Below are 14,756 nucleotides of genomic sequence, written 5' to 3'. Positions count from 1 at the left end.
AAATGGAATATTGCTCAGCCATAAAAAGGAACAAACTACAATAATCACCACAAAATGGGGGAATTTTTTAACATATTTTGATAAACAAAAGCAGTCAGGTGCCAAAGAGCTAAATGCTTATGATTCCATTTATATGATGTACTCAAGGTAAAACTATAAGAAAACAAATAAGTTAATGCCAGGGGCAGAGAGTAGAGATGGGAGTAGACCTCTGCATTATTTTTTTATTGTTTTATAACAAATTAGTAGCCTAAAATAAGGCACTTTTATTACCTTATGATTTTTGTGAGTCAGAACGTGGGGATGGCTGAGATATTCCTCTATCTCAAGCTTCATAAAGTTGCAGTTCAATGGTGCCGCTTTCAGTAATCTGCAGTGCCATCTGAAGGCTTGGCTGGGGGAAGAGCTGCTTCCAAACCCACATACCAATTATTGGCAGGGTTCAGTACCTTGTGGCATTTGGACTCAGAAGATTATTCCTTCCTGGCTGGGCAGTCAGACAACTCTCCCAATTCTCTGTCACCTGCACTTCTCCAAAATGCAGTTCACATCACACAACTGGCTTTCCTCAGACAGCATGCAAAAGCAAAAGTGAGTAACTGTGGCATAAGCTAGTGTCTTTTTTTTTTTAATTTTAATATCAACAAGGGCACCCTATTACCTCTTCCATTCTATTCTCTGGGAGTTGTTAAATCAGCTCACACCCAAATGGAGAGAATTATAAATCAGCATGACTACCAGTGGACTGGAGTTACCAGGGAACATCCCCTCCACACCCCCTGAATCTCACTCATTCATATTTCCTCCCCAATCAAGGGACTCTGGCCTCTCCCAAAGTCACAAAATTCTGCCCTATTGCATTATCAATTCAAAATCCATGAGATCATCATCTGAGTCAGGGACCATCTTAGATTCTGTCTCCCTCCTCCACAATGTGGGTTGGGGAGACTTGGGGGTTGATGAAACTGATTACATCTTGACTGTGGTAGTGATTACATAGCTGTATCTGTTAAAATCTTATAAAACTTAATATTCAAAGGATAGTTTTTACTGTCATTTATATTTATTAAAATATTTAAAAGTTAACATCTCAAGAATACAGTACAGTTGAATATTACTTAAATTTTGGCCAAATTAATTGAATTGTTGACTAGGTATTAATAATATATATATTTATGCAAATCTACACTTTGGCACTCACTGGAAAGCAGTATAATTGTTTCTAATTATGTGATTGAAAAATTATAATAACATTGCATAACTTATACAGTCTATAATTTGCTTATAGGAAAAGAAAAATATTGTTGTTGAAAAGAACATGTAATTATATTAATTATTTTTTTCATAGAAAGAAGCTCATTCAGAATAATATATTTTCCCTCTTTTGTTTTCTTTCCTTACAACAGACAATTTGTCAGTCCAAGTATTAGGGAAGATAAACATGTAAATGCACAATTAACCTTTTCTCATTTAGTTCTCAAAAGAATCATTAGAACAGTTTTTTTATAAAATGATTTTTGTAATCATTTTGAAAATTAACTTTCTTCCAGGCTGAATATAAATTGCAAAAAAAAGTCCAGTTTTCCTGCTTGTTTTTCCCATTTCTAAAAAGTGACAGAGGTAAGGTGGTAGGATCCTGTTACTGTACCCTGTTTATACAGCTGTACTTCATTGAAGGAAGGCTTGTGTTACACACAGTTTGTGATAGGAAGTAAATGCTTTTAAAACAACTAAAAAGACAGGTCTTTAACCTCCACCTTTGTGGATTCTTTGTTCCACCATTCTCTTCTGTGGAGATTATAAGGAAGTAGCTCCAATATATATTATGAGTCTCTAATGAAACCTCATCTAATTAGCTCATCCCCTTGTTAACTTATTTTATGATGCATTAGGATGAATTTTTAAAATTAAATTCTGAGAAGTCCAAAAATATACAATGTGTTGACTTGTAAGGAAGATTTATAAATAATAAGTTCTGAAATGTTCGGTGCTGAGTGTGTTCTAAAGGGAAAATAGTGTTTAGATTGCTTCAAGTGTTCAATCTGTAAACAGTCTTAAAACCTTAGGAGATTCATCAACTTTATTACCTCTTGAAATCACACCACACAACACATGAAGAGAAAAAGTGTCACAGGGTTTCTTATATCTCTTATGTATAGCTGTGTGTATTGATCAATAAGCCAGAGATTTTACTTCTAAATTATTTCAAAAATTATGGCAGGGAAGTTTGAGAGGTCATCATGGTGAATTAGTCCTCATTTGTATAGGAACCATTTTATTAATTTCTTGGGTAGAAATACAGTGTCAATTTTAGAAATGATTAAAAATTAATTATTCAGTATGTAAGTTACTTATCAGAAGCTGGGTAATGAAAATACTTCTATAGAAAAAAATGATAAACCTACCTATTCATAATCCTGTTCACAATATTTTCACTCTCACAAAATTAAATTCTTCTTATATCTCTGAGCTATCACTTGTTTACTAAGATAATTTTGCTTTTCATGTTATGTTTGGCAACTCCCTAAACAAAGTGGTCAGAGAGTATACAGCAAATGCCCAGATCAATAGACTGGTATTTTCACAATTAAGGTCCATAGTTCCATTCCCATACATCCAATCCTAAGATATTTAATTTCTTATCTATACTGATAATGGTACAATGATCATATCATATGGTCTATTCCATCTCCTGGATTTGTAGCAAAAGACCAAACAGAAGTTAGGTTAAGTAAGAACAAATACATGTTTTTAATTGAGTGTTATATATATAATGTAACATTTTTAGCTGGGATTTTCTTAAGATGAAAAATATCTACAGAAGGCAAAATATGGGCAGAAAACAAAGTCACTGGGCCTCTTCTGTTCAATTTTTTTTTGAAGGACCATTATGAAGTCATACTTGTAGGCAAAACAAGCCACTCTACTTTTGAGTGTGTGTGATAAAAATAAAAACATTCATTGTCTTCTTTATTATAAGAACAGTATCTACTATTTGGGAAGATTTTATAATATAATAGTATCTTGGTAAAGTATGGGAAAAACCCTATGTAACCATTAGTTAATATATTTCTGTAAATAAAAAGAAAACTTTAAATCTTAGGACCAAATATTGATATTTTTCTTCTTATTTCAACATTTTTAAAGACTTTTCAAAAGACATCGGGAAATAATATTATGTAATAATTCATTCAAAAATTTATGTACTAATTTCTTCCATCAGGAATCTTCTTTAATTAGAAATGTTATCACATACTGAAAAATCATCACTATCCATTGACTACATTGTTACCACATTTCCAGTTGGCTTTTATGATCTGTCATATTGTAATATGTTGGTAAAGTATAAATTTCAGAAGTTATTTTAGTTTGCTAGAGGCATTAATTATGTCATATATGCTATACATATTTATTGGCTATGTTTCAGGTTTTTATTTATTTATACTCTGTTGACTCCCTGTTTCCAAAAAATGATTTGAGGAGCCTTATTTCAATTATCATGGTGTTGGCTAACTTTTCCAGAGATATTCCAGATTTTTCATCCTCACTCAACAGAGCAACATGCATAACTGGACATGGAAGTTACTTTGTTCTTTTTTTCATGGCTCCTTTCAAATTATGTGTTTTGCAGAGGTTAACATTATTTGGGCTGGACACCAAGTGCATCACAGTTCTGAGGACTATAACTTGTCCACAGCACTGAGACAATCTGTCCTCCAGCTGTATACTTCCTGGGTAAGTTGTATGAAATTGAATAAATGTGATATAATGATTGGTTTTTTAAGGCTCAACTATTTCTATTTCCTCCTAAACTGATAGAAGATGTTTACAAAAATGGTTCATTTTCCTCTGTGAGGTCAGACCCTAAAATATTCCTTTCTTCTCTGCAAGATCAGACACACATGAAGCAAATGGCAGTCTTTTGTTTGGCCTAAAAACTCACCTTGACATATACAGCAATATGAGAAAGTGACTAATTTACTCTCAACTAGTAAGGCAATATACAAACAATGTATTCCAAAGCAAATACAAACAAATAGCTTTCATTAGAAACCTTTAAGAGCAATTTAAAAAAAATCAGTTCTTATTTCTGCATGACTAGGTAACATCTACTTCAACCCCTTGCTTTTTTAACATTGTTTAGTTGAGAAATAGTAACTGTGTATATTTATAGGGTACAATGTGATGTTTCTTTACATATTTACATTTTAGAATTATCAAATCATCAAAATTAGCATATCCATAGGTGTAAAGATTTATCTTTTCTTTAAGGGAAGAACATTTAAATCCTCTCTTGTAAATATTTTAAAATATACAATATATTACTACCAACTATAGTCATCTTGCCATGCAATGAAACACCAGAAATTGCTTCTCTAACTTTGTACCAGATGACAAATGTCTACATGTTTTTCTCCACCTCTTCTGTTAACTACTGTTGTACTCTCCATTTTAATTTTTTAACTTCCACTTATAAATGAGATCACACATTATTCATCTCTCTGTGTCTGGCTTATTCCATTTTCAATAACAATTGCCTCTAGGTTCATTCATGTTGTCAGAATAACAAAATTTCCTATATTAAGGCTGAATCATTTTCCATTGTGTATGTACCACAGTTCTTAAGCCAGTCATCCACTGATAGAAACTTAGATTGTTTCTATATCTTAGTTATTATGAATAATGCTGCAATAAATATGTGGGTCCAGACATCTCTTTGGCATGTGGATTTCAATTACTTTGGATATAATCCCTGTAGCAGGATTATTGGATCATAAAGTAATTCTACTTGTAATTTTTTGAGGAAATTCAATGATGTTTTCCAAAATAGTTCTACTAATATACAATAGTACTGACAGTATTAAGCATTCCCTTCTCTCTGTATTTTTGCCAACACTTTTTAATCATTTGATAATTCATTTGATATCCCATTTTTGTCTTAATTTACATTTCTCTCTGAATAGAGATGTTGTACAGTTTTGCATTTATCTGTTGATCATTCCTATTTCTTCTTTTGAGAAATGTCTATTCCAGTTCCTTGCCCATCTTTAATTGGGCTATTTGTTATATTATCTTATATTAACTCAAACTCAATAGTTTGAGTTCCTTATATATAAAATATTGTCCCCTTATGTAATATATATTTTGCAAACATTTTCTTCCAATGTGTGAGTTGTATTTTCACTCTAGTATTTCATTTTCTGTGCAGAAGCTTTTCAGTTTGATAAAATATCATTTGTGTATTTTTACTTTTGTTTCCTGTGCTGTTGAAATCTTATTCAAAAATTTCTGCCAAACCAATATTATGCAGGTTTTCCCCTATATTTTTGCCTATTAGCTTTATAATTTCAGGTCTTATATTTAAGTTTTTAGCCCATTCCAAGTTTCTTATATAAAGATCAATTTTCATTCTTCTGTGAAAACATTGATTATATATTTAGAAAACACTACATATACCAAGAATTATTAGAATTGATAAAAATTTCAGTAAAGTTGCAGGATATAAAATCAACTTATGAAACTCAGCAGCATTGCTATATGCTAACACTGATTTATCTGAAAAAAATGATTAAGGAAAAAATCCCATTTGTAATAGCAACAAAAAGAATTAAACATACAACCTACTTTAGGAGTAAATTTAACCAAGGAAGTGAAAGCTCTACACTGCAAACTATAAAACATCAATGAAAAAAATAAATGGAAAGATATTGATGCTCATACATTTTTAGAAGAATCAATATTATAATTTTCTATTCCCACAAGTGATATAGAGTCAATAAAGTTCCTATCAAAATTCCAATGTCTTTTGTCATAGGAACAGAAAAAAAAAATTCTAAAATTCAAGCAGAAGCATAAAATACTCTAAAGAGCCAAAGCAATCTTTGTCCAAAAGAACAAAGCTGAAAGCATCTCACTAAGAGATTTCAAAATACATTACAGATCTACAGTAATCAAAACAGCAAGGTATTAGCATAAAACAGACATATTACCAGTAGAATAGGATAGAAAGCCCAGAAATAAGTCCACAAATAAATCAACTGACTTTCAATAACAGTACCTAGAGTGCACATCGGGAAAGACAGTCTCCTTTGTTTTTGTTTTTCCTTTTAATCATATTACATCAGTTAGTAAGATGTTTACTATGGTTTGGATATGGTACACCCAAGCTCTTGTGTTGGGAGCTTGATCTCCATGGTGGTGACACTGGGGCTGTATGGAGCATTTAAGAGTTTAAGCTTGGTAGAAAGTATTTAGTCCTTTGGAAGTGTGCCCCCAGAAGGAATTGTAGATCCCCATTTGCTCTCCTTAGTTTCTTGTCTGGAATGTGATTGCTTACTACCACATCCACTTTTGCCATGAGCTTACACAGCCAAGATAGGAGCTTTGCACAGCCCACATCATATTTTTGGATTTCCAGCAACTAAAATTGTGAGATAAGTAAGCCTCTTTTCTTTATAAGCCATCTTTTCTTTTGGGTATTTCTTTGTAGTGACAGCAGTGGATTAATACAATGCTCAACAAAGTTCTCTAAAAACTCCTTGCACAAGGGGAATAAGAACAACCACTACTAGAAATAGGGTCTGGTTCTAAGGTTTTTCTGTCTCACTGGACAACCCTGAGCTATCTGATAATATCCTTTTCTGTGATTTCCCCTGCTTAGCTTTTTCTGGCTATCAAAACACTGTCCTTAAATGAATGTTGAACCCAGAGGTACTTAATCACTGAGCCACATCCCCAGGCCCTTCTTATGTTTTTTATTTTGAGACAGGGTCTAACCAAATTTCTTTGGGCCTCACTAAATTGCTGAGACTTGCTTATTATCTCTTTTGATCATCATAAATAAGTTTATGGTTCTCTAGGTCAAATATAATTATCATCAGGGAACTGAAGATCAGTGAGTTGAATTATACATCTAGTTAGTGAAAAAGTCAAGTTCTTGAAACCCAATGCCTCAAAACTGATAAAGGATATAAAGACACGGGTGATAACCCAAAAATTTGCACAGGAGCATAGGCAAAACAAATCTATAAGCCTGTTATGGTAGTAATACAAATTTGTTGAAATGGATCTTGTAAGAAATCCAACCCAAACCCATTATAACACAAACCTGTGTTAAAACTTGGATTCATTTCCTAGGACGACTGTAATAAAACACAACAAACTGTCTGGCTTAGAAAAACAAAGATTTATTGCTTTTCAGTTCTAGAAGCCAAATGTCAAAATCAGGATATTGACAAGACAGTGCATCTTCTCTTCTAAGTTCTGGTAGTTTCTGGGCTTGCAAATGCATAACTCTAGTGTCTATATAGTATGATGCCTATTTTTTTGTCTAAATTTCCCCTGTTTAAATAATTACACTAGTCATACTGATTTAATGCTCATTTAACTCCAGTATGACCATATAATAACTAATTATATCTGCAATGACCCTTTTTCCAAACAAGGTAACATTCTGGGGTAGTAGACAGTGTGATTTCAATGTGTAAATTTGAGGGAGGGGAGTACAGTAGAATACCCAACATAACTTTAAGCAGTAAACATGGAAAATTAATAAACATATATTTTCATCACCTATAGTTTGTCCTGGAACTCTGGATGGTTAAACACAGAAGAAAATACAGTTTATTTTATAGCTGTATTTAATAAATGTCCAGAGTATTGAATGGAAGGAAGACAAGGTCTTGGGATGGAGGAGATGTCTGCTCTTTTTTTTCTGCATAATTTTTTTCCACATTTTTTGATGCAGTGTTGTTATACATATTGATGTGATTTATTGTTACATATTTGTACATAGTATCCTCAAAAAAAAAAAAAACAGGAATAACTCTAACCAAGGAAGTCAAAGATCTCTTCAATGAAAACTATAGAACTTTGAAGAAAGAAATTGAAGAAGACCTAAGAAGTAGTAGTGTCTCTTTTATGTAATTAGTCGCACACTTGCTTTGGTCTTAAATATTTATTATTATTTTATATTCTTGTTGTATTGTTCCCTTTATAAATATAAAATGACATTTTTTGTCACTTCTGATTAATTTTGGTATAAAATATGCTTTTCTGAAATGAGACTAGCTACTCCTGCTTCTTTTTTTGCTTCATTCACATGGTTTTCAGTACCCATCCTTTCACTTTCAGCTTGTCTATGTAAGGTACATCCCTTGCAAAAAAACATATAGTTTGGTCTATCCACCAGCCTATGTCTCTTAATTGGAAAGTGTAGATCATTTAAATTACATGTTAATATAGAGAGGTCTTTTATTAATTACTGACATTTTGATTTACTTATCATGTTTAATTTAGTCCTGTTTCTTACTTGCTTAACTATTCTTCAAATGAAATTTGTTCCTTTTTGAGTTCTGAGGTTTACTTTTTATTTCTTCCATGTGCAGTATTCCTTTAATAAGTTCTGAAATGCCTGTTTAGTAGTTATGAATTTTTCTATTTTTTGCTTTTCTTGGAAGGTTTTTATTTCATCTTCAATTATGGATAACAGCTTTTCTCATTGTAGTAGTCTTCATTAACATTATTTTCTTTCAGGGCTTAGAACATATCACTGCTACTCTTCCTGACTTGTAGAAATTGTGCTGAGAAATCAGAAGTGATTCTGATTGTCTTGCCTCTAAATATGACCTGATATTTTTCTCTTGAGGCTTTTAAAATTCTATCTTTGTTCTCTAGGTTTGGCATTTTTATTACATTGTATTGTGGAAATGTCTTTTTTTTTTTTATCTCATCTCTTTGGGCTTCTGAATTCATCCCAGATAGGTCCATCTCATTATGAAGGTTGGGAAATTTTTCTGTTATTATTTCCCTGATGAGTTTATCTATTCCACTAGCCCACATTTTACATCCCTTCTCAATTCCAGTGATGCTTTAAATTGAATCTTTACATGTTGTCCCAAATTTCTTGTACATTCTGATCATGACTATTTTTTTTTTCTTTCTTTCTTTAATACTGTCTGAATGTTAAAGACTGGCCACTCTAACTTCCACGTCTAAGATTCTGTCTTCAGCATGGTCTACTCTAGAGAGATTTCCAGTTAAATATTTTATTTGATTTTTGTATGTAGTTCATTGCCAAGATTTCTGTTTGGTTCTTTTTTCAATATTTCTATCTCCTTATTGAATTTCACATTCATATTCAAACTGACTTCCTTAGTTTATCCAGTTAATTTTCTATGTTCTCTAGAAATTTATTGATCATTTTTATAATAATTCTTTTTAATTTCCTATCTGATATTTCATCTACTTCAATATTTTGAGGGTCATTTGCTGGTGAATCATGAACTCTAAGACATGTTGTGTTTGCTTGATTCTTCACATTTCTTGTATCCATTTATAAGGTTTTCTGCATCTCTTGAAAGGGATTTCTCTTCTTAAGTGTAGAACTATGTAGGCACAGTCTTCACTTTCCAAAATATTCTATAACCATCTGGATTGAGACCCCTTTATGGGTGTGGTGTCCATAGCCTTTTCATTATTTCTCTGTTTTTGATATAGCAATGGATATGTGTAGGTGGCATCTGGATGCCTACCCCTAGCTGTTTCTACTTGGGGCCTTGTCGTTAGAATGTATTTTGGCCTCTTCTCTTCTTTGCATTAGAGTATAGCTAATGAAGATTGTCATTAATTTGTGTGTGAAACAAGGTGTGATGTCTTTTGGTTGAGTTGCATTCAGCATCAGAGTTTTTATCCTATGAACTTATAGTGTCCCTATAGTTTCTCAGCACCTCACAGAATCCAGGGAAACAAACAATAGTAACAACCAACACAAAGAATATACAGTTATAAACTAAATACTTGGGTTCTACTATGATATCTATAATGTTAATTGCCATAAAACCCAGAAATGGTAGGCTCAGCAATTATGAACACCAAAAATCAATAAGTAACCATGAGCGATATCTGGCAATAAAGCAAAGAACAAATGTCAACTATATCAGCCATAGCAGTAATAATTGCAATAACATTAATAGTGGGAGCAGGAGTTATATAAATCAATTATTATTAAAAGATGATAAGAAAACAGTCAATTAAAAGAAAATGTGATAGGAAGATAGAAAAGAGTTAATAATTTCAAAAAGTAAACAGAGAGAATGCAGATGAGATGTAGCTTGTTATGGTCATAAGGAGGATCAGAAATAATAGAAATAACAAAGTAAATGGAGAATGAAGGAGTGAATAATAGAATTTGGCTGTTAGCAGAAGACAAGAGAAAGAGAAAAAGAGAAACAAAGGAAAAACAATATAAAACACAATCAAAATATATAAACCCAGAATCCTAACCCTCAATAAGCAAGGTAAAAAATAATAATAATATTTTTAAAATGCTAAAATGAAAAAATGAAACAAATATGTATATCATATATGTTCATGAACCAAAAAACACAGCTAAAATACACACACAGAAACAGAAACAAAGAAAAAATGATTCTTAATGAAAAGTTGAGGAATTGTTTCCACTGAAGTGGTCAAAATAGTCAATGAGAATAGACAGAACTGTCTATACCTGACTGTCTTTCCATTTCCTCATGGGCTATGTACTGTGAGTGAGGGCTGGGGGGTCATTAACCCCTTCCTCTTTTTGTGTTGCTTACTAAACTGCCAGTTGGAGTTGCCTCAGACTGAAGTTAGTTCAAATAATTTTCAGCTTCTCTTCTCCCCAGTATAATATAGGGTAAAATGAGAAGTACTGTTAGTTGTAGATTTTTCTGCACAGACCAGATGGATGCAATTTCAGGCCCACCCTCCCTTTTTAGGCAATACCTGTATTAACACAGTCTTTTGTAATCTTGTACAAAATAGGCTGAATATATAGTTTACTAAAATATTCTGAAAAACATTTTGTCTCTCTTAGGGGTAAATCAACATGTTCCATGAATTTAATATCTGAGGAATCATCACAGGAAAAATTTATTAGAGCATCATATATTTCAGAATTTGAAGAAATCATGGATATAATATAATTTAGGTCATCTATTTTTAAGGCTAAAAAAAATCAATCTCAGAAAACTCCACCATGTCACACCATATTGAACATTGCTGGGTTGGAAATCAAGTCTAGATGCCAGTTTTTTGAATTTTTATCCTGGCTTTGCTTACATATTCCTGCTATAGATTCATGGCATCCAAAGTTACAGATAATTAAAAATCTAAGTGAAATGCAGATTCATCCCTTTCTTATTTCTGGGGAAATATTCCCTTTACAATCTCTTGCCCTTTTGTCAGGCACATGAAAAAAAAGTGCAGAATAAGGAAATGAGCATTGGGAATTTATCATAAAGTGCCAATATTTTGAAGATGGAGATGAGCAAATGGCAATGAATTGTAGGGGTTGTAAGTCAACCTGGATCTTTTTTTTTTTTTTTAAAGAGAGAGCGAGAGCCAGAGCGAGCGAGAGAGAGAGAGAGAGAGAGAGAGAGAGAGAGAGAGAGATTTATTTTTTTTAATATTTATTCTGTTAGTTTTCGGCGGACACAACATCTTTGTTGGTATGTGGTGCTGAGGATCGAACCTGGGCCGCATGCATGCCAGGCTAGCGCACTACCACTTGAGCCACATCCCCAGCCCTGGATCTTTTTTTTTTAATATTTATTTTTTAGTTGTAGTTGAACACAATACCCTTATTTTATTTATTTATATGTGGTGCTGAGAATTGAACCCAGGGCCTCCCACATGCTAGGCAAGCTCTTTACTGCTAAGCTAGGACCCTAGCCCTGGATTCTTGACCATCACTACGAGGTCCCTTAAAAGATAAGAACAAGTTTTAGGCCCTGATAATTAATGGTATGTAATAGGTATTTCAAGATATTAAAATCAAAGAGCAGCCTTCAGGTCTCTTCATTTTCTTGGATTCATTTGTAAGATTCTCCTCATCAGCACTATTATAGAAAGACTACAATTTGGCAGTTACCGAGATAACAATGCACTTTACATCAAAAAATAAATGAGTCACGTCTTTGAAAAGAAAATTAAAGTGTGAAATGAGGAGAAAAATTAAGCTCAGAGTGTGTTTCTTCCATATTATCATAAAAATTATAGTGGCAGATCTATCATGTAAATAAGTTAAAGTTAAGAATTCAATTTTCTAGAATTTCTAGCCATATTATATGTGTTTCAAATAAAATTTAAGCTTAAAAAGAGCTGCAATGTATAGAGTGCTATTTAAAGTAGATGGTAAGTGCCTCTTTATTTACTATATACTGTAGTATCTTGTTTTGTAAACCATTTCAATCTTTGATTACAATCTATATATTGCCTTAATGAAAATAATAAAATAGGTTTAGACCCATGGATATTATTAATGTATAACAGTGTCAGGGCTAACATTTTACTGTTTTCTAATTTCATAGATAAAACATCTGAATACTTCAATTTTATTTTCAAAACAGTGACAGAAGTGTTTGAAAAATAAAAATGGGATTTTTGCCAAAGGGACATAGGATCCACCTGAAAAGATCATCCAATGGCAGGAATATGAAACAACTAAAAGATAAAATATATAACAGAGTTATAATCCAAAATATGAAATAAATACCCTTGAAATTAGCTATAAATGATTGATTGAAAAACTAAATGGGGACAAAAAATTTGGAGACAAATTTCTTTAAAGAATTTCATTAAGATTCTGGGAATATGGCAGAGTAGAGGAGGTGGCTTTTCAATTTGCTCCATGGCCTGAGACTGAGGTAGCAGATACACAGCTTTTTAGTAAGGTTGGGAAAGAAGGATTTCACTGGGATTTGATACTGGACAGTCAAAGCAGGGTGGAGGCTCAGAAAGTTGGATACAATAAATTAAAGAAGAAAGCCAGTGGCGGAGAGCCAACCCACCATGAGCAAAAGGAGGGGTACAAGACGAAGCCCCATTTCAGGCAGCACCCTGGTGTGTCTTGGTGCAGAGAAATTTGAGATCAAAACCACTACCTGGGGGCTGGGGATGTGACTCAAGTGGTAGCATGCTCGCCTGGCATGCATGGGGCGCTGGGTTAAATCCTCAACACCACATAAAAATAAAAATTAAAGATATTGTGTCCACCTAAAACTAAAAAATAAATGTTAAAAAAACATTACCTGAACTTATCTGAACCAATAGATAGCAAACAATGCAGGTTCATGATAAGCACAGTTGGGTATTAATTAACATGCACTGTGTCCTGACTGGTCACAGAGAGCAGGAGCAAGTTGGTGGCTAGCTCACCCTTCATGACATTAACAGGACTTGAAATAGCAGAAGAAAAGAAAAAAAAAAAACAAAAAAAAACCTCACACAGCCACTGTATTTCAGCAGGTACCTAATACCGGACCTAGGCAGTGGCTGGCATAATGGGAGAGAAATGAGAGAAAACTGAGTCTTATATCAGACAGCTTCAATCTTAGGCCACTGCTACTGGTAACTGAGAGCAATAAAATAACCAGAAATGGTTGACATCCCCCACCCCTTGATTCCTCTATCAGTGTTTTACTTAAGAATAATTTAGAATATTAAGATAGACATTGACCACCCGTTCTGGTCAATTATTTTGACTACTTTGCACCAGGATATTGGATTTCTTTCTTTTTTCATATATATATATATATATATATATATATATATATATATATATATACCCTTAAAGGATAAGAACAAGTTTTAGGCCCTGATAATTTATACATGCACTTATTTAACCTGTTTTCTTTCATATTTAGCATTTTTTAGTGTAATTATCTTTTTGTTTTAGCATTGTCTTGTGAAGGAACATTGGATTGTATATCTTAGTTAGAACTTGTATTAATTCTATGTATTTATTTCTCTTATTTCTCTTTCAACCTTATATTCTGTTTTTAGCCTAATTCTATTGTTCTTTCTCCCTCTCTCCCAATACTGTGCTTTTTGTATTTTTCCCCCTCCTTCTGTATAAACATAACCTGCTACTGCTCTTCAGCATCTCTTTGTTCACTTTCTGAAATTGTGAGTTCTTTCTAACTTCCTAACACATTTCTTTCCCCCCACTTAACCATATTTTTACCATTATTCAGAACTAAATGGTTTATATATCCCCCGCCCCCACTATCAATGCTAATATTGTCATTACTGCTCTGGATTATATAACAGACACATGCTATTTTCTTTAAAGCCAGAACTAGTTCATGTTTATTATTTTGACTGCTGACAGTTGTTGAACCCACAATTCCTGTTGGTTGGTGGCAATTAATGTTGAAGTAGTAGATTCTGAGTGCTTACTTTAACACTGTTTAATACTCTTTGTTGTTTACAACCATTTTACTATTGTTTATTTTTCCCCAATTCTGTGAGTTACTGAGAACCTACAGGGACAGACATTAAAAGTTCACAGGTTAGAGATTATGCTGCAGAACTAAACATTCCCTCACAGTATTCTTAATCAAAAAAGGGAGGAGACAAAAGCCCCAAACCATCAAGGAGGAACAAGTAGATAGGAAACTTAGGTCCCACCCATTGACCTCTACTCATACATCAAAAACAGAGAGAAGGTCCAGAACAAATAAAATAAATACACATAAAAGGACATGCCCCCAAAGAGGACAGCTACTTCACTTGATGCAAAAGACATGAGATAACAGGCAAATAAATTCTACTTCTCACTAAGTTCATAAACCCACTGATAGTGAAGTAGATGAAAACCCAGAGAAAGATTATTAAAAAATTGATTATCAAAATGTTCAATTAAGTAAAAGATGACCTAAGAAAGGAATTAAGAGAGCAAGAACAGGATATGAGAGACCATTTTAATAAAGAAA

The 14,756-nt window shown here is 33.0% G+C and overlaps 1 protein-coding gene across 2 annotated transcripts in view; it reads left to right on the top strand.

Annotated features, from left to right (window-relative positions):
* The window catches only part of Agmo (alkylglycerol monooxygenase), a 331,367-nt gene that overhangs the window by 109,395 nt on the left and 207,216 nt on the right, over window positions 1-14,756 (top strand). For both annotated transcript variants that reach the window (XM_026408644.2, XM_026408651.2), the window contains exon 4: window positions 3,632-3,735. In XM_026408644.2, the coding sequence (XP_026264429.1) occupies window positions 3,632-3,735 (104 nt within the window). The remainder of the gene's footprint in view (window positions 1-3,631; window positions 3,736-14,756) is intronic.

The sequence above is a fragment of the Urocitellus parryii genome, chromosome 3 (genome assembly GCF_045843805.1).
Source record: "Urocitellus parryii isolate mUroPar1 chromosome 3, mUroPar1.hap1, whole genome shotgun sequence".
Classification (NCBI taxonomy): Eukaryota; Metazoa; Chordata; class Mammalia; order Rodentia; family Sciuridae; genus Urocitellus; species Urocitellus parryii.
The sequence above is the reverse complement of the archived record's forward strand: the minus strand, read 5'-3'. Positions and strand labels throughout refer to the sequence as shown.